General features: G+C 40.6%; 1 protein-coding gene across 1 annotated transcript in view; it reads left to right on the forward strand.

Moving 5' to 3' along the window:
• TAOK3 (TAO kinase 3) overlaps window positions 1-20,497 on the forward strand; it is a 214,109-nt gene that overhangs the window by 91,686 nt on the left and 101,926 nt on the right. Inside the window, exons 2-3 of the mRNA XM_056131022.1 lie at window positions 5,878-5,980; window positions 15,747-15,956. Of these exons, the coding sequence (XP_055986997.1) occupies window positions 15,837-15,956 (120 nt within the window). The 5' untranslated portion in view covers window positions 5,878-5,980; window positions 15,747-15,836. The remainder of the gene's footprint in view (window positions 1-5,877; window positions 5,981-15,746; window positions 15,957-20,497) is intronic.

Below are 20,497 nucleotides of genomic sequence, written 5' to 3' on the forward strand. Positions count from 1 at the left end.
TAGATCTACACTATATTCTCTGAACAGGCACTTGGCATTCAGTGATAGCACTGATATGTACCCATTTTTTATCTTAAATCAAGAGAGAATATAGAACTTTAAGAAGAGGTGTTTAGCCAGACAAAGAGAATTGAATGGTTTGGATATTCTAGATTGGGAACAGTCTAAGCAAGTCAACGGTATAAATATAAAACTGCATAATAACTAATTTCTATTTTTGATTATCAAGTTTAAGAATTTAGGTTAGTAATTGCCAGAAGTGAGAATCTGGGGGTGGAAGAAAGGAGTGACAAAATAAATAAATCGGAGGGATAGGCTTTATCACATTTTGACTATATTTGATAGCACTGTATTGTGGTATTATTAACCGCAGAGACAGTACAGTGGCTAAGGTGCTTGCATTACGCAGAGCCAACCCAGGTTTGATCCCCAGCACTGCATATGGTCCCCTGAGCACTGTCAAGAGTGACTCAGGAGCTCAGAGCCAGGAGTAAGCACAGCCAGGTGTGACCTCAAAACCAGATTTTATTTGCTTAGAAAATAAGTGCTATAAGTCCTATTCAGAAGATTATTCATTCAATTATGGAGAGGAATATTAACTAGACCAGTTTTGGTGAGCATTTTATATATAAAGTGTCAAGTTATCGTATATATACCTGAAACTAGTATAATTTTATGTTACACCTGAATAAAAATTTTGAGTGAATTTATGTTAACAGTAATAGTTTGAGGTATGAATTAAATGTTAGATAAAGTTATAGGATAGATAGGGGCTAAAGGTATAGCACAGTGGGTAGGGCGTTTGTAATTCCTGAGTTCCTGAGTGCAGAGCCAGGAATAACCCCTGTGCATTGCCGGGTGTGACCCAAAAAGAAAAAAAAAGTTATAGGATAGAAGGGGGGATCATTTGAAGGTTAAAAGTGCGGAAGGACAGTTGCAAATGGTTCTGGCTCTTCCACAAGTGTTTATTGAGAATTAACGGAACTGAAAATGCCACACAAAGGAGTGGGATAACGATGGGATAGACTAGAAGTAACATAGGGGCATTGGTGTGTGGTGCTGAGCCCTTTGACGGTGGTAAGGTGTCATAACTGAACAGCAAAATTAGAAACTAGCACCATTGTAAACGTGACCAAGAATATAATAATTTAAGTGGCTGATTTTGTTTTTGTTTGGGGGCCACGCCTCACTGTGCTCCGGGCTTTCTCCTGGTTGAGCACTCGCTGATCACGCCTGGTGGTGCTTAGGGGCTACATGTGATGCCAGGGATTCAACCAGAGTCGGCTGAGTATAAATAAAGCAAGCGCCGTAACCCCTCTTGTATCTCTCTGGTTAATGAATGATTTATTTATTCTATTTTATTTTCATAAAAGTAGTTGACAATAGTTCATTGCAGATAATATTCAAACAGCAATCCCACCACCAAGAACCTTCCCACGCAGAGGGAAGTGTGTAAAGGTTGTTGTAGTTCATTCTGGAGCCATTCAAGCCTATCGATAAGAGAATACAAGCAAGTATGTTAAAACTAAACAAACTGTGCCACAAATGGATGACGGGCACTGGTGGAGGGATGGGCACTTGATCATTGTATAACTGAAACCCAAGCACAAAATTTGTAAGCCTATAACTGTACCTCATGGTGTTTCACTAATAAAAAAATAAAAAAAAAAATGTGTGCTAGACTGTAAATGGCTGAACGGCCCAGGAAATTCTGCGTTGCTCTCTTCCGGGAGCTTTAGCTTATAGTCTCTGGATCTTGGCCATTGATGAGATTACTTGGTGCTGGGGGCAGCTTGTGGGTGTGACTGCCAAGCTCCTGGAAAGTGGGGAGCTGCGGGGAGGAGGCCCCCTCCAGATTGGAGATCGCAGCCACAGGTTCCTGCATACCTGGGTTTTTCTGCCAGTCCTCTCTAGGGTGAGGCTCGTCCAAGCATGTGGAGGGTGGCCTTGAGCATGGCAGCGGTAGGGTTCTGGAGGTTTCGGCTGCCGGGGTTCTGCTTGGGGCAGGGAGGGAAGCTCAACCCACCCTTCCCCAAGTCTGGTTAATTATTTAAAAGATACACATTGACAGTCATCGAATGATTTTTGTGAATGAATGTTTAATAAAAAAAATGCTTACAATTAAGAGAGAGGAAAATTGGACTATGGAAATGTGCATGCGTGTTGTGTGTTTGTGCGTGTGTATGCGTGTGTGCATGTGTGTGCGTGTGTATAATCTCAGCTGTATAACAAAAGAAATACTGGCTTAATAAGAATGTGCCTGAAAAAGAGTGACTTATTTATGACAGAGTATGTCCAGAATAGGATTATAATTTTTTTTTTGTAACAGTGCGTATATTTCCCAAATTTTCTACATTGGGTATATCTTTTTTTAAAAAAATTGAGGCTTTGGGGCTGGAGAGATAGCACAGTGAGGAGGGCGTTTGCCTTGCACAGGGTCAACCTGGGTTCAATTCCCAGCATCCCATATGGTCCCCTAAGCACTGCCAGGAGTAATTCCTGAATGCAGAGTCAGGAATAACCCCTGAGCATTGCTGGCTGTGACCCAAAAAAGCAAATAATAATAATAATAATTTGAGGCATCATGATATACGCCTCATACATCACACACATCGATTTGCTCGAGCGGGCCCAGTAACGTCTCCATTTTGAGATTTGTTGTTGTTACTGTGTTTGGCGTATCAAATACATCATGGGCAGCTTGCCAGGCTTTGCCCTGCAGGCGAGACACTCTTAGTAGCTTGCCGGCTCTCCGAGAGGGGCAGAGGAATTGAACTCAGGTCGGCTATGTTGGCTGCATGCAAGACAAATGCCCTACCCGCTGTGCTATCGCTCCAGCACATATGATACATCACGATGTATAATATTACTCAGAATGTCTGTCATGCATGTCACATAGCCACACCACATGCTCCGCCACAGAGTCCGTTATCCCTGAGTTCTCTTCTCCCCCCCCCACCCCCACCTCCCCCCTTAGTAAACTCAGTTCTGTAGATCAGTTCTCAGGTTCTGTTGCCTTTGGCCATTGTTATTCCTTTACCGTGTTTCTTTATATCCCACCTTGTGAGTTCAAGGTGTGGGTGTGCAATGCATGTGTTCTGTAGCCAAGAGTTGACTCTCTGCTGATAGAATGAATGAATGAATGAATGAAGAAATGGGGCCAGAGGCTAGTTGGTAGCCAGTGACTGTTTATTCCAGTCTCACAGTGTATCACTGTATCACTCTCATCCCGTTGTTCATCGATTTCCTCGAGCAGGCACCAGTAACGTCTCCATTCGTCCTAGCCCTGAGACTTTAGCAAGTGCCACATTGGAGGCTCTCTGAGTCTGGGAAATGAGACCCATCATTGTAACTGGGTCTTGGCATATCAAATATGCCACAGGGAGCTTGCCAAACTCTGCCATGTGGGTAGCCTCTCGGTAGCCTGCTGGGTTCTCTGAGAACGAGAACTAGACAATAAGAAGTCCAGGAGTTTGGTTTTATAGTCTCTGGGTCTTGGCCGTTTATGGGGTTACACAGGTGCTAGGGGCAGTTGGTAGGTGTAACACCTAGCTACTGGAAGATGGGGGATCTGGGTGGAGGAGGACCAGTCCCGATCCAAGCAGGCTTGAAGATCTCAGCCCCGGGTCCTGCACACCTGGGTTTCTCTGCCAGTTCCTTCATGCGTGAGGCTCGTCCGAGCATGTGGAGAGTGGTCTTAAGCATGGCTGTGGCTGGTTCCAGATGTCTTAGGCTGCCGGGGCTCTGTTCGTGGCGGGGAGGGAAACTCAACCTGACCCTCCACAAGGGACCCCAGTGAGGACAGCCAGGCTCGCGGGCAGGAGACTCTCACAGTGTAGTTATTGAGAAATTGTGAAGGGTGGGGGCACACATAGGAAAGGTTGTGAACATTATCATAACAATAAACAGATGGAAAGCCCTTCCTTCAAGGGAGATCTTCTGGGAGATTAACTCAAAGAACAGAAATCTCATCTGGGGGTTCAGCACTCCAGATTACTAGGAGATCTGCTTAAGGGTGGGATTCCAACAAGGGTGTCTTGATCTCTCCTTTCCTTAACCAGTATCCATTTAAATAAACTTATTAAAATTACTTCTTAATAATATTTCTAGTCATTTTGTTTGGACACAATAGGAGATATATTAAGCTTAAAGGTTGGCTCTTTCTGGGGACATCTCACTATATATTCTAGACCACAGTCCTCAGACCAGGTTAGTCTTTCCTAACCCCAGCAGGGTTCTTATTGAGTTATTTCTTTTTGAGTCATGAGGGTTTTTTCCATGACCTTGCTCTTAATTTATTATACTTATGGTACTTAGCTTGTCACCTTTCAGTGCCAGGGTAGCTTACAGCTTGCCCTCGGTTCATCCAAATCCTTCACCAGAACCCTCCCTTTGGGGTGTTAAGAACTAAGGGCACCTAAGGCTTAAGTCAAGTAAATATGATGAATGCCAAGGAGTAAATATTATTTGGAGTCAGTAAGTCCCAAATTACAAAAGCATAGCATTAACTATTTTCCTATGTCTATACAAAAGAACATTGCTCTAAACTATGCAAAGGACATAAAGGAAAGGGAAAAGCAGTATTTCACTTCCATATACAAAATCCAGAGTCCTCAGAGAATACGACTTTACAAGTCCCTGGTCCGGTGTGGGGATATCTGTGATTAACAGAGAGGGGAAGAAGAGCACAAAGGAGAGTTTAAAGATAAAGAGGATTTGACTCAAGTAGATGAAAATAAAAATGAATTTATCTCCTGTCAAAAAAGAAAACGCACAGAAGATTGGGAATGCCTGATGGAAATGGGTGTGCCTCTGGGAGCACTGTGATGGGTGTAACTAAATAAACTTAAACTCTCTTGGGGGAGGTGGAGAAAGAACAGAAAGATTAAACCAATGTTATCCAGCGCCATCTTTGAGAGATGGCACTCTCTGTCCATCTCTCTCCTTCTAACTTCATGCACCAGGTAGCAACAGATTTTATTTTTTCTTACAGCTGTCTAGTATTCCATTGTGCATATATACACCACCCTTGATCCAGGCCAGAAGTTCTTGGACACTTGAGTTGTTTCCGGATTTGGGCTATTTTAATAGTGCTTCAGGGAACATAAGAGTGCAAATGTCTTTTGGAAATAATATTTTGGGGTCCTTGGGGTATATGCCTGAAGTGGAATAGCTGTGTCATAAGGAAGGTCAATTTGTATTTTTTTTTTTTGAGAAGAGTCCACATCGTTTCTCAGAGGGTAAACAAGTTGACACTCTCACCAAAGTTGGATAAGGGTCAGACCTAGTGATGCTCAGGGGTTACTCCTGGCTCTGCACTCAGATATCACTCCTTAAGGAGCTCAGGGTACCATATGGGATGCCGGGAATCGAGCCCAGGTCACCCTCTGGCAGGGTGCTCCAGCCCTGGGTCACTCTTTTTTTTTTTTTAATGGGTTAAGAAGAATAATCTTTATCTCCCAAATGTGGAGATGAGTAATAGAAGAACTTAGGAACAGAAAGATAGATGAGCCGATATAAACCATAATGCTATTGGAAAAGCAATTCAAAATATGAACTTACTGACAGTCAGTAGCATCACTGTACTGTCAGATTATTCCTGCCTACTGCTAGTCTCAATTGAATTTCCTTGGACTCAGACAAACCAGTGAAAACCTCGATATAGATTCTAACATCTAGTGACACGTTATCATGATATTGCTTGCAAAAGGGTAGACTGGATCTTTGCTGTTAAAATTTCACCTTTCATTGCCAGCCATAAACAAAGTTAACATTTTAACTGTGTTATTATTATTCCTGTATATATTTTAAACCGCCATATTATTAATTACTGCCTGCCTAATTTTGCTTCTAACATGCTTAATTCTTTTTTTATAGGTACACCACAAATATATAGGACTGAAGCAATCGAACGAGGAAAATAGATTGCTGCTAAAATGAATCTGAATGAAACAGTATATTTTGTGCCGTATACAAAAAGGTATGTTCATACGTTGATAATTTTCTCCTATAGAATGAAAATAAGTTGTATTTTCTGTTTTTTCTATAATAAAGTTTTCTTTCTGTAAGAAAGATAAACTAAAAATAAAAATTGATAAAATTGGGGAAAATTTATAAAAAGCTAGAATGTCAAAGTATTATAGTTTTCATTATTCTTGATTATATATTATATCTATATTATATATAACTTACAATATGGAGAACTTGGGGTTTTGTTTTTGTTTTTTTGTTGTTGTTGTTTTTGGTTGTTGTTTTTTTGTTTTGTTTTGTTTTTTTGTTACGGGGACTACACTCAGTGGTGCTTAGAGGTTCCTCCTGGCACTGCAACCAAGAATTGCTTCTGGAAAAGTGCCTGCCATAGAGGCAGGTGGGGATTGAGGGAGGGGAATTGGGGACACTGGTGGTGGGAAATGTACACTGGTGAAGGGATAGGGGTTGGGACATCGCATGACTGAAAGCCAATAATGAACAACCTTGCAACTGTACACTTCACAGTGATCCAATTTAATAAAAATAAAAAGAATTGCTTCGGGTTGGTGCTCAGGAAGCACATGGGACTCTTGGGATTGAACCCAGGCTGATTGTGGGCAAGCACCTTACCCCCTGTCTTATCACTCTAGCCCCTACAATATGGAGAATTCGTTTTTAAAAATGAAATGAACTAGAATACTTTGTCTTGATATAGTAGTAATAGGCTTCTCCAAAAACCTTAGAAAATACAGAAAATCAAAATGAAAGAAAGAAATTACCTGAAGTCTCAGCATGTGCTCCAGGTAAAACACAAGCCTGTGAATATATCTAAACTTGCAGATTAATCAAGCCATGTTTCCCATCTTTACTATTTTATCCCTTTCATTGTCTTCTTTGTAGCATTCCTCTAATGCACTCCGTACTTATAACTACATCTTTTCCTTAAAAAAAATTATGTTACCTTGTATGAATTCTTTTTTTTCCTTTGTGGGCCACACCCACCTGGCGATGCACAGAGGTTACTCCTGGCTCTGCACTCAGGAATGACTTCTGGTGGTGCTCAGGGGACCATATGGAATGCTGGGACTCGAACCGGGATGGCTGCATGTAAAGCAAACGCCCTCCCCACTGTGCTATTGCTCCAGCCCCCCGCATATGAATTCTTGAAATATTCTTATCAGATCAAAGAATGTACCTGTTCTGTTCTTCCAGCAACGTGTAACTAATTTCCTTAGGTCCTCCCCAGGTTAATGTAGACTTTTTTCTGTCTGTTACTTTGGTGTGTAAAATGAGGTGTCCTTGTACTTTAGTGGTTTGGGGGTTGTTCTTTGGGTTTGTTTTTGTTCTTGCAGTGTAGGGAATCAGATGCAGAGCCTCATATATGTAAGACAAGTGCTCTACTGCTGAGTTCCATCCCGAACCCATTTTTCTCCTTCAGTATTTACTTATTTTGTTGCTAAGCTATGTTTTGTGTGTTTCATATTGCTAATGTCAATAGCTTTTTCTTCTTTAAATTTTATATTTATGCCTGTTGAGTTTGGGTGAGTGGGTAAATTTAAGTATGTGGTGATCACTCTGATTTAGGGACTGCTCCTGGCTCTGTGCTCAGGGAGTCACTTCTGAGCTGGGGATTGAGTTGGGCTCAAGCACGTGCAAGCCATTTACCTGAGCTCTTTCTGCAACCCCGACAATAACTTTCAGGGGGCAGAGAGATAGCTTATGGGTTTGGAGTGCACGCTTCGTACAGAGGAGACCTGCGCTCAATCCCCGATACTGCATGCTCCCCCCAAATCCAGAGCTGGGAATAGTCCTGGACCACCATCGGATGTGGCCCAATGCCAAAAACAAAAACAAACCAACAACAGCCATGTTTTAAAAGGTTTGTTAAAAGTACACTCTTATGATGACTGGTTAAAGAAACTTTGGTACATTTACACAATGGAGTACTATGTAGCTGTTAGAAAAGACGAAGTCATGAAATTTACATACAAGTGGTACTGCATGGAAAGTATCATGTTAAGCGAAATGACTCAGAAAGAAAGGGATAGACACAGAAAGATTGCATTCATCTGGGGAACATATAACAAAATAGGAAACTAACACCCAAGAATGGCAGAGATTAGTACCAGGAATTTTACTCAATGACCCGGAGGACAACCACACATGTTAGGGGAAAAGGGAGCTCAGAAAGAGAAGGGAACACCAAATAAAGGGTGTTGGGAGGACCCACCCATGATGGGAGAGCATGCTGAAAGTAGACTATCGACCAAACATGATTGCCACTCAAGGCCTCTTTTGCAAACCACAGCACTCAAAAGGAGAGAGAGGGAAATGCCCTGCCACAGAGGCAGGGTGGGATAGGGGCTGGGGGCGGAGGGGATGCTGGAATCCGTGGTGGTGGGAAATGCGCACTGGTAGAGGGATGGGTGTTTGATCATTGTATAATTGAAACCCAAGCACAAAAATGTGTAAGTCTGCAACTGTACCTCATGATGTCTCACTATTAAAAAAAATAATAAATTTAAAAAATTTTTAAAAAGTACACTGTTATAATACAGTATTAGTAAGAATATATTTTAACTAGCCCATATTTTGCAAGAACCAGCTCAACTTTATTTGGCTTCTAACTTTGATTATTACTTCTTTCTAATATGTTATTCATGTATGATTGACATACAGTACTCTACATACGTATATATATTTTATACCATCATCATGATAACTATTTGAGACATTTCCTAAAGCTTCCTCATGCACCTTTTAAATTTCTTCCTCCTGCTTCTTATAATTCAAGTCTTGTCCCAGTCAACCACTGATGTGCTTTCTGTCACTTTGGACTCACTTGCTTTTTCTAGAATTTTCTATAAATGAATTCTTAGAGTTTCATGTAGTTTCTTTTACTCAGCGTGATTTTTTGGAGATGAATCCATGTTGTAGCATGTACCAATGGTTCATTTTCTTGCTGAATTGCAGTCATTGTCTTCATGCAGTATAGAATGTTTTTTTCGTAGTATTTGTTGCTGTGAACATTAGTGTGCAGGGCTTTGTATGCTGAAGGACCATATACAGTGGTAGGGATCAAACCAGGGTTGGGGACATGCAAGGCAAGTACTTAATCCCAGGTGGTCCCTTTGGTCATTATTCTATTTATAATGAAAGTTAATGGACTTGAGATTTTTTCTAAATCAGGAGTTTATTAATATAGATTTTCTTATGAGCACTTAATGGCATACCACAAGTTTTGGTATGTTATAGTTTCATTTTAATTAAAATATAGGTACTTTCTAGAGCACCTTTGATTTTACTGTTTTAGTTTTTGGGCCACATGCAAAGCTCTGTTCCAGGAGCCATCTGGGATGCTAGAGACCCATCCCAGGCCAGGAAGTGCCAGGGAAATGCCCTAATCACTGGACTACTGCTCCAGCCCCTGATGTTGTGAATTTTATGTTGTGATATTAAATATTTTTGGATTCCTTTCAATATCGGTGAGTTTTATTTAGATGCAAAGTCAAGCCACTTGGAGATAATTTAATCCTTGTAGATCTTGCTTTCTAATTGGTTAAACAGGGAGTTTATAGTACAATGGAGTGATAGTACAGTGGGTAGGGCATTTGCCTTGTACACGGCCAACCTGGGTTCGATCCCCGGCATCCCATATGGTCCCCCAAGCCTCGCCAGGAGTAATTCCTGAGTGTAGAGTCAGGAGTAATCCCTGAGCATTGCTGGGTGTGACCCAAAAAGCAAAAAAAAAAAAAACATTGGTTAAACATCTTTAGAGAAACATTTAGGCTAGGATCAATTATTCCCTACTACTAAAGGAGACTGTCTTCTGAGTGAATGCTTCATGAATTAGGAGATTTTCTATTCTGGCTAGAATTCTAACAACACTGTCCCCAGCCATTTATTAACTCTAGGTACTGTTTTCTTTAATCCTTTCCCACAGCTCTATTCCCATTCTGGGTTATTTTTTTCACATGCCTTATCCTTCTTTAAACTTGGTTGGAGACTTAAGGGAAACTTCTACAAATCTCCCTGTCCTCTTTTTTAATTTTTTTGGAATCAAATGTTTTATTTTAGATTGTCAGTAATATTATAGACAACAATACAGTACACAGAGTGAGGAAGAGATAAGATAGGTCAGCAATAAGAAACTGTACCTAAGTAAGAATGCTGTGTTGGGAGTTCAATAAAACAGGCCTGCTTCTTGACCTCAAGGAATCTTAATTTCACAACATTTGTGGTCTCTCATTTGTCTGTCCTCTTTCTGTACAGTTCTCATCTGTTCATTACTCTGCCCGAGAGTTGTTTTTTTTTTTTTAATTTTTATTAGCGAATCACCATGAGGTACAGTTGTAGACTTACAAATTTTTGTGCTTGGGTTTCGGTCATACAATGATCAAATACCCATCCCTCCACCAGTGCCCATTTTCCACCACCATGGATCCCAGTATCCCTCCCACACCCATCCCCCCCATGCCACCCTGCCTCTGTGGCAGGGCATTCCCTTTTATTTTCTCTCTCCTTTTGGGTGTTGTGGTCTGCAAAAGAGGCATTGAGTTGCCTGAGAGGTTTTTTTTTTTTTTCATTAAAGCAACGAGTTGTAATTGGTAAAAAAAAATTAATAATAACAGCTACTGCTCATTGAGTATGCACAATGATAGGCAATGTACCAAGTCATTTATCTACAAAGTTTCATTTAATACTCACAGTTACCTTACAATACCTTAGTATTGTCACTATATTCTAATAGAGAACACTTATAATTACTAATTAGGTCACTTGCCCAAACTTTATGGGTAGTGAGGCTAGTATTTTATTTATTATTTTTAAATTATTTTTATTTATTTATTTCTAATTTTTTTTATTAGTGAAACACCATGAGGTACAGTTGTAGATTTACAATTTTTTGTGCTTGGGTTTCGATTATACAATGATCAGATACCCATCCCTTCACCAGTGCCCATTTTCCACCACCATGGATAATATCCCTCCCACCCCCATCCCCCCATCCCCCCTGTCTCTGTGGCAGGGCAATCCCCTGTGTTCTCTCTCTCCTTTTGGGTGTTGTGGTCTGCAAAAGAGGCGTTGAGTGGCAAACATGTTCAGTCCATAGTCTACTTTCGACATACATCTCCCCTCCTGGGAGGATCCTCCAAACATCCTTTATTTGGTGCTCCCTTCTCTATCTGAACTGCCCTTTCCTCTAGGATACCCGGCTGGCCTCTAAGTTATGGAGTAATCCTCCTGGTGCTGATCTCAGCTATTCTTGGGTATTAATCTCATATTTTGTTACTTTATATCCCCCAGATGAATGCAATCTTTCTATGTCTATCCCTCTCTTTCTGACTCATTTCGCTTAGCATGATACTTTCCATATTGTACCACTTGTATGTAAATTTCATGACTTCATCTTTTCTAACAGCCACATAGTACTCCATTGTGTAGATGTACCAAAGTTTCTTTAACCAGTCATCTGTTCTCGGGCACTCAGGTTTTTTCCAGATTCTATGCCTGAGAGTTTTAACCACTGTGGTTACCTTTGACTCCTATCTCAGTTACCCACCAGGCTCTTGTCACTTGCCCTTCTCTTTGTGCCAGGGCCTAGAAACTCTCCCAGAGCATTAGTCTAAGGTGATTAGGACTCACCTTGTTTGCTGCTCTGCTGTCAGGAGTCACTGTCCTTTTCCTGATACCCATTGTCTTAAATTGTCACTTAATGTGTTTTTCCTATTCCAGGTGACAGATAATAAACGTCATCTGTGTGACTTCAGCTTGCTCGCAACCAGAGGTTCATTCGTTATATTTTGTAAGATAAGAAAGTTTTTTATTTAGGTAGACTTATAGTTTATGACTTTTGTGTCTGCTATCTTATCTAGTAATTAAATTTTTATTTCCAATACATTCTCAAAATATTTACAGTCATCTTTTTAATTTAATATTTATTTCCCTGAAAATCATCTTAGTCTAGGCCAAAGAGATAGTACAACTGGTAAGATAGTACACAGTGGACCTGGATTCAATTCCCAGCACCACATAGAGATACCCTGAGCTCTATCAGAAGTGATTCCTGAGGGGTTGTAGTGATAGCACAGTGGGTAGGGCATTTGCCTTACAAGCGGCCAACATGGCCGACCCGAGTTCGATTCCTCCACCCCTCTCGGAGAGCCCGGCAAGCTTGCAGGGCAGAGCCTGGCAAGATCCCCGTGACGTATTCGATATGCCAGACACAGTAACAACAAAGTCTCCAATGGAGACGTTACTGGGCCCGCTCGAGCAAATTGACGATCAACGGGAAGGCCTTTACCTATCTTTAGTCATATTGAAGCCAAATTATTAAAAAAATTTTAAATACATTTTGGTGATTTAAAAGGATTTAAATGACCACAAATTTTATTCATAGATCTTTCTATTTCCAAAGGCAACCTCATAATTCATAATTTGTTGTTTGCATAATTTCCAAAAGGTGTAGCTTTCATTTAAGCCATTTATGTTCTAGTCTCAAAATAATGGTAAAGCAATGGGACTTTTTGAACTTTTTGAACTTTATCCCCTGACGAACAGAATAACTAAATTTGCATTTCATTTTCAGTGGTATTGACATATTGACTTTGTGCTTGATTTTTTTGGCATGCTTGGGTTGGCAGGATGACTGCCCTGGGTTACAGGTGCAGTGTTGCAGGAGGAGTTCTTTATCCTATTTAAAACCTCGGTGACTCCCTATTACCTCAGGATAAAGTCCAAATTTCTTAATATGGTTTAAAAGGTCTATTGTGACTTTCCTTGGCTTAACATCAACTTTTTATTTTCTCACTCTACATCCACTTTACAGATTTATTGAACAAAATGCTTTTATTTCCCTATAAAAGCATACTTCTCGATATTCAGGTGGAAATTGGATCACCCTGTTATATCTTATTAAAATTGTTTGCTTTTTTTCTTATAACAGCAGTTGTCACTATTATTATATGTATCATAATCCTCTGTGAGTCTAAGCCATTTTAGGATAAGAGCCATATCCCATCTACCCCTAATGCTCAGGACACAGTCTAGCAAATAATAGATACTCAATCAATATTCTTTGGATCCAAGAATGAGTTGAGTGAACAAATGAGTGGTTTAGTTGATAACCTACAAATGCTATGATTTGACTGAAATATATAAAATATGTACCTTGTTCCTAAGACTGTCAAGTCACGGGAACAAGAGAGAAGTTCCTCTGTCCATTTTACTTCTTTAATCAGTGATTCACTTTTTATCTTCTCTTTGAGTGAAATTCCTTGGCTTTTGTTTGAAAAATAGTTTCTCCATTAATCAGTTTTCCAACTTAGTTATCTAGTGAATCAAGGAAAAAAAAATCAAGCAATAAGTTTAAATGCTGAAATGATTGTGTGTAAGGATTATTTATAATAAAAAGCAGATGAAATTTATATTTCAGTATTTATCAAAAAATAAGAGACCATATTAGATGTATGCACTGTTGGCAATCAGCACATAAACGTGTAATCCTTTTTAAAAAATGGTTTTGGGGGCTGGAGCCATAGCACAGTGGGTAGGGTGTTTGCCTTGCACGTGGCCAACCCAGGTTCGGCAAGCGTCGCCAGGTATGACCCAAAAGCAAAAAAATAAAATAAAAATGTTTTTTGTCTTTTTTGTTTGTTTGTTTTTTGTTTTTGTGTTTTTGGTTTTGGGGCCACACGGTAGTTCTCACTACTGCTCAGGGATCACTCTTGGTGGGGGTTGGGGAGTCAGACATGGTGCTGGGGATTGAACCCGATTGGCTGCAGGCAAGGCAAGTACCCTACCCTCTGTAATATTGCTTTGTCCCTATTAAGAAGTTTCAACTGCGGAAATTTTCTTTTTTGGTGGACATTTAGCATGGCATCCACATTATAGAATTTCTTCCGGTGATTCATGAAGAGTTACTTAGTTATCTGTATGTATGTACATATCTCATATTGATTCTGCTTGAGCTTTGCAGTGAGATCTGGGTTTAACTCCCGTCTCTGACAAATGCTAGCTTCCTGACTAGGGCAAATAGTTTTGCTTCACTCATATTTTATTATATAAAAACCAGGATAACAAAGTTCTACATTTATGAAAAATTGTGGGGATTACAGAAGATATACATGTATATGTACACATATATGTATATATGTTTGTGTGTGTGATAATTTAATGCTACCTGATAAGCACATAATAGTGCTTAATAAATAAATACGTTATTATTTAAATGTTAGGCAAAAATACTTTTAAAAATAGATTAAGATCTGATTTACATACCACATAATTAATCCATTTCATGCAAACAGTTCGATGGTTTTTAACATATTAACAATTGGGCAACCATCACCACAATCACTTTAAACGTCTGCATCATTCTAAGTCATTCTAAGTCGCTGCGACTGAATTTTCCATCTCTAGATATTTGCTTAATCTGGATCTATATAAATAAGGTAAGGTAAAGGTAAAGGCCCTCCCGTTGATCATCGATTTGCTCGAGCAGGCCCAGTAACGTCTCCATTGGAGACTTTGTTGTTACTGTGTCTGGCATATCGAATACGTCACGGGGAGCTTGCCAGGCTCTGCCGTGCGGGCGAGATACTCTCGGCAGCTTGCCGGGCTCTCCGAGAGGGGCGGAGGAACCGAACTCGTGTCGGCCATGTTGGCTGCGTGCAAGGCAAACGCCCTACCGCTGTGCTATCACTCCAGCCCTATTTATAAAATATGGGTTGATCTCTTGTGTCTGACCTCTGATACTTAACATGTTTACAAGGTTTGCTCATGTCCCTTTTGTCCATTCACCAAATGAGCGTTAGGGCTGTTCCCATTCTGGATGTTATGAGTAATGCTACTTTTGATAACCATGTACAAGTTTCTTTGTGGACATAAATTTTTATTTCTTTTGAGCATATACCAAGGAGCAGAATTTGGGGTCAATGGTAATTCCTTGGTTAAGTTTTTTGTAAACTGCCGTTCCATTTCTCAAATTAACTTAGCATTGTACATTCCTTCCCAGTAATACTGTAGGGCTCCAACTTTTTTCACTTTCTCATATGGCGGTGCCAGAGGTTGAACCCCAGTCTCGTGCTAACCAAACATGATTTTTTTTTTTGAGATCACACCCTGTGATGATAAGGAGTTACTCCTGAAGTGCTAGGGAGACCATATGAGATGCCAGGGATCAAACCTGGGTCTACCACAGAAAAGGCAAACACCCTACCCACTAAACTATCTCTCTGGCCCTGACATGCTCTTTAAAAAAAAAAGATTTTTTTTTAATACATGTTTTTAATCATCAAGCCACACGCAAACTCCTCTACACCCTCCTTACCAGTGCTTACTGTCTGATATTTTGATAATTTTCATCCTAGTAAATAAGAAATGGCATCTCATTATAGTTTTCATTTTCATTTCTCTAATTATGATGTGGAGAGTCTTTTATGTGTTTTAATGCCTGCTTACATATCTTGGGGAAGTTCTACTCTTTTTTTGCTTTTTGGGTCACACCTGGTGATGCACTCAGGAAGTACTCCTGGCAGTGCTCAGGGGACCCTATGAGATGCTGGGAATTGAACCAGGGTTGGCAGCGTACAAGGCAAACGCCCTACCCGCTGTGCTATTGCTCCGGCCCCCTCTTTTTTATTTGCTTATAAAGCTTTTTATAAGATTATCTTATGAAACCATAAGACCAAAGTTTTTTTTAAATGTGAATTCATATTGCTTCCAAACAAAAATATGTCAGAAATAAGCTAATGTCAAAACTTATTTTTCTACAGGTACTAAAAAATTGTCAGAAACATACTTGTCAATGAAAAATAACGCCAACTGGGATACCAAAGGCAGAATTCCTACAGTTCCGGGTCATCATGCCTAAAGGGGTGCCGAAGGACCCAGAGATTGCCGATCTCTTTTACAAAGATGATCCTGAAGAACTTTTTATTGGCTTGCATGAAATTGGACATGGAAGTTTTGGAGCCGTTTACTTTGTAAGTTATTCATAAAAGAATGGTCTTAGAAAGATAAGATTTTAGAAGTTTGGACTATATACAATCTAAATACTGCTTATAAAATACACTCAGTGCTAAAGTTGATTCTACGAATTAGGTGAAATCTGCAGGTGAGATTTTTAACAGCCATTGCTGAAAAGCCAGTCCAGAATTTGAGGCAGTATTCTGACTCTGATATCTAGCGAGATAAAGAAAAATGAGAAGCCTGAAGTTTAGCTCTATGCATATACTCTAAATGTCAAGTTCTTTGTACCTTAGGACCTTTGGATATGCGATTCCTCCTACTTAGCAAACTTCATTGAAATCATTTCTGCATCTGTTTTTCGTTGTAAAGATTTCAGGTTTAAGTGTTGCTTCCACAAAAATAACCTTTCATATTCAACCCTCTATCATTTAACAACTTTTCTTTCTTTTCTCTTAACACCCTGAACGTGCATTTATTTTAGCACTGTTGTACTTAAATAATTTAGTAATAATCTTTATATGTGTCTCCCAATAAAAGATACATTGGATCCAAAAAGAGTAAATTCCAGAAGAGCAGAGGTTATGTCTATTTCATACTTCATGTTTATTTGCTGTATTCCCAATAACAAATATTATTAGCACTGTCCTCCCATTGTTCATTGATTTGCTCGAGCGTGCACCAGTAACGTCTCCGTTGTGGGACTTGTTACTGTGTTTGGCATATTGAATATGCCACGGGGAGCTTGCCAGGCTCTGACGCTCGGGCAGGATACTCTCGGTAGTTTGCTGGGCTCTCCAAGAGGGAGGGAGGGAGGAATCGAGCCCGGGTCAGCTGCGTGCAAGGCAAAAACCCTACCCACTGTGCTATCGCTCCAGCCCACTAATATTTTTATTGAACTTAAAATCTTGGACAAATATTTAGTTGGGTAGTTGAATGGACAGCTACTGAGATGGACTGACAAAGAATTTAAAAACAGTAATGTTAGTCAATATTGTAAGTCTGGAAGGATAAAGCTTATTTTCATAAGAGTTAGCCTTTCCACACAATATAAAAAGAGAGACCACTCGAGTTTTTTGATGTTAAATAAATAGAAATGTTAGCATACAACAATGTTAAGAGGCTGACTTAAAATGTATCAAGTTTAAAAGTGAAATATTCAGGGTCAAATGCTATAAGCCCCTTTGTCCTTAAACTACTTTCAATGATGAAATTTTTGTGATTTTTTTTTAAAGCAAGTTCTCTCTCTGTGATACTGAAGACTGTAAACGTTTGGTTTTAATACAACACACATTCCAATCAAGTCATTCAAAATACAGGGAGAAGGAAAGGATGTGGGTATGTGCACACATGGGCAGGTAGGGGTGTGTGCGTACATATAAAGCAAGAACATCGAGGTGGGAGGTCAAATATTTGTCTAGAAAACGTTTACCTGTTAAAGAAATGCCATGTATTTCTTTAACAGGTTCCATGCATTAAGAAGTCTCACGAGCAGGCAAGAATATAAAATGGGTACCATTTCATAAAACGATTTGATAGATGGTCACAATAAGCATTAACTGTTTTTTGTCAGCATAGTCAACACATTTTAAATCAATAGGCCATAACAGTGATCTTATTTATTCTGACAATTTACCTGTGTTAAAGAATTTAATTGTTTCTACCCAGTTAATGAATACATATATATGAGTTCATAAAAACAGAACGGTAATATGTATTTTAATGGGAAAAATCCCACTTTTATAAAATTTATAAAAAAAAAAAAGAGTTAGCCTTTCCAGAGACCGTTTTAATTTTAAGAATGTGTGTTCTTCTGGGCCAGATAAACAGTATAGGGGTTAAGGCCTTGTCTGAAACTGGCTCTGGTTAAGTCTCTGGTCCTGCATATGGTCTCCTGATCACCACCAGGAATGACTTCTTAACATAGGGCCAGCAATGCCCCTTTGCACTGTTGGCCGTTTCCCCCACCAAAAAAATGGTGGGGGGAAGAATGCTGTCTGCTGATGAAAAGAATGGGAACTAACTGAAATGTTAACATGGCTCATTCATCTGAAATTTGTCACCTAAAACTTGGTCCTTCCATTTATCCAGATCATCAGGACTCCTTAAACTGTTTCCACCTTGACCCAGTTTTGCCCAAGACATTTTGTTGAAAAAAAAAATTACAGCGCCGTGATTTACAAAGTTATTCATAATTAAGTTTTAGATGTACAATGTATCAACACCAATCCCACCACCATGTCAACTTCTCTATGTCAGTGCTCCCAGATTTCCTCCTTACACCTCCAACCTGCCATCTTGACAGGCACCATTTTAAGTTGGGTTGTTGAAATTTGGGTCTCGTGATTTCAGTGCTGTTGACTCTGCTGTTTGAATCATTAGCTCTATCGTTCCTTAACACCCCCATGTACCCAAATCCCCTTGGCCCCAGCCACGTGTTGCTTCGCATCCCTCTCTTCGCCTCCTCTCCTACACTCTGTTTCTTCTCTTTCCTACACTCTGGGGCCAATGGTGATCTCAGCATCCCCCTCACTCACCTTTAAACCGCTGCATCCCCTCATCCAGTTACTCTAAATACCACATATGAGTGATATTATCCTGTATTTACTTCTTCTTCTTCTGGCTTTATTTAACATGTCATCTCCAGTTCCGTCCATGTTGCCTCGAATTGCATGATTTCATCATTCGTTATAGCTGCGTAGTATTCCATTATGTATGTGTACCACATCTTCATGACCCACTGATCTATTATTGTTGGACATCAAGGTTGATTCCAAATCTTAGCTATTGTGCTGAGTGCTGCCATGGAAAATGGTGTGCATATGCTCTTTTGAATGAATCTTTTTCTGTCCGGGTGGTAGATACCCAGAAGTGGGTCATATGGAAGTTCAATTCTGAGTTTACTAAAAACCCTCCATAGTGTTTTCCATAGGGGTTGGACCATACAACATTCCCACCAGCAGTGGATGAGGGGTCCTTTTTCACCACATCCCCGCCAACAGAGATTGTCCCGTTTTTTTTGGGGGGGGGCTTTTGGGGTCACACCTGGCAATGCTTAGGGGTTATTCCTGGCTTTGCACTCAGGAATTACTCCTGGTGGTGCTCAAGGGACGATGGGAATCGAACCCGGGTTGGCCGCGTGCAGGGCAAACACCCTACCCGCTGTGCTATCACTCCAGCCCTGGATTTAGGTGTATTTAGAGAGTTTGCCTTGCACGCAGCCAGCATGGCCAACCCGAGTTCGATTCCTCCGCCCCTCTCAGAGAGCCCGGCAAGCTACCGAGAGTATCTCGCCCGCACGGCAGAGCCTGGCAAGCTCCCCGTGATGTATTCGATATGCCAGACACAGTAACAAGTGTCACAATGGAGACATTACTGGGCCCGCTCGAGCAAATCGATGAATAACAGGAGGAGGAGGACAGTGACAGTGACTCTTCCAATAAGTAATATTTAAGTTATTTTACATTTTTCTCCTCAAAATCTGTTATCAAATATTTTTTCTTAATCAGACTTGCCTTTTTTTCAGCGGTTTCCATAATCAAACCTAGGTCTTAACACATACAAGGCAAGTGCCCTAATCAAAGAACAGTATCCCGACTCTTGAGTTTTTCTGTAGGTGCTACTTCACATTCTGACCTCTCGATAGGGCTTATCTTTCACTGTCCTTCCAAATGAGATTTTATTAATTGTATTTTTTAACTTATTCATTTATTTCTAACCAAGATTCTAGCCAGGGCTTTCTCTGAATCGTTTCTTTTCCTGGGATATTACCACTCATTGGTAATAGTTTCTTTTTCTTTTTTTCTTTTTTCTTGCCTTCATCTAATACTCAAGTACATAGTATTTTACCTTTTTTTAAATTTATTTAATTTTCTGGTTTGTTTTATTTTGGGGTCACGCCTCAGGGCTTACTCCTGGCCCCACACTTCAGAGATCACTCCTGACAGGGCTCAGGAGAGTGTATGTGGTGTGGGGGATCAAACCTGGGTACGGCACCTGCAAGGCAAGTGCGCTACCCAGTGTACTATCTCTCTGGCCCTCAAGTACATTTTAGCATTGAGTGGCCATCAGTGGCTAAGGAGGGTGATATTTTCTCATTTACCACTGTCACGCTAGGCTTTGGGGATAGAAAAACAAACGAAACAAACACTGTCCTCCCGTTGTTCATCCATTTGCTCGAGCGGGCCCAGAAACATCTCCATTTTGAGACTCGTGGTTACTGTGTTTGGCATAGCGAATACATCCCGGGTAGCTTGCCAGGCGAATACTCTCAATAGCGTGCCGGACTCTCCGAGAGGGGTGAAGGGATCGAACCCGGCTCGACCAGGCTGGCTGCACGCAAGGCAAATGCCCTACCGCTGTGCTATTGCTCCAGCCCACGGTGAATCTTTCTAGCCAGGCTGGGGCCCAGAGTCGGGCCAGCAGAAGCAGGCCCACGTGCTTGACAGACAGGAATCCCGGGCCCGTGCTCCCGACATCTTCCCTGGGCAAAACAGGGCCTCAGCTTGCCAAGCCCCACTCACCCTTCAGAGCCATAGTTGGGAATAGAATGGTATTT

Source organism: Sorex fumeus, unplaced genomic scaffold (assembly GCF_029834395.1).
Source record: "Sorex fumeus unplaced genomic scaffold, SorFum_2.1 ptg000083l, whole genome shotgun sequence".
NCBI classification, from domain to species: domain Eukaryota; kingdom Metazoa; phylum Chordata; class Mammalia; order Eulipotyphla; family Soricidae; genus Sorex; species Sorex fumeus.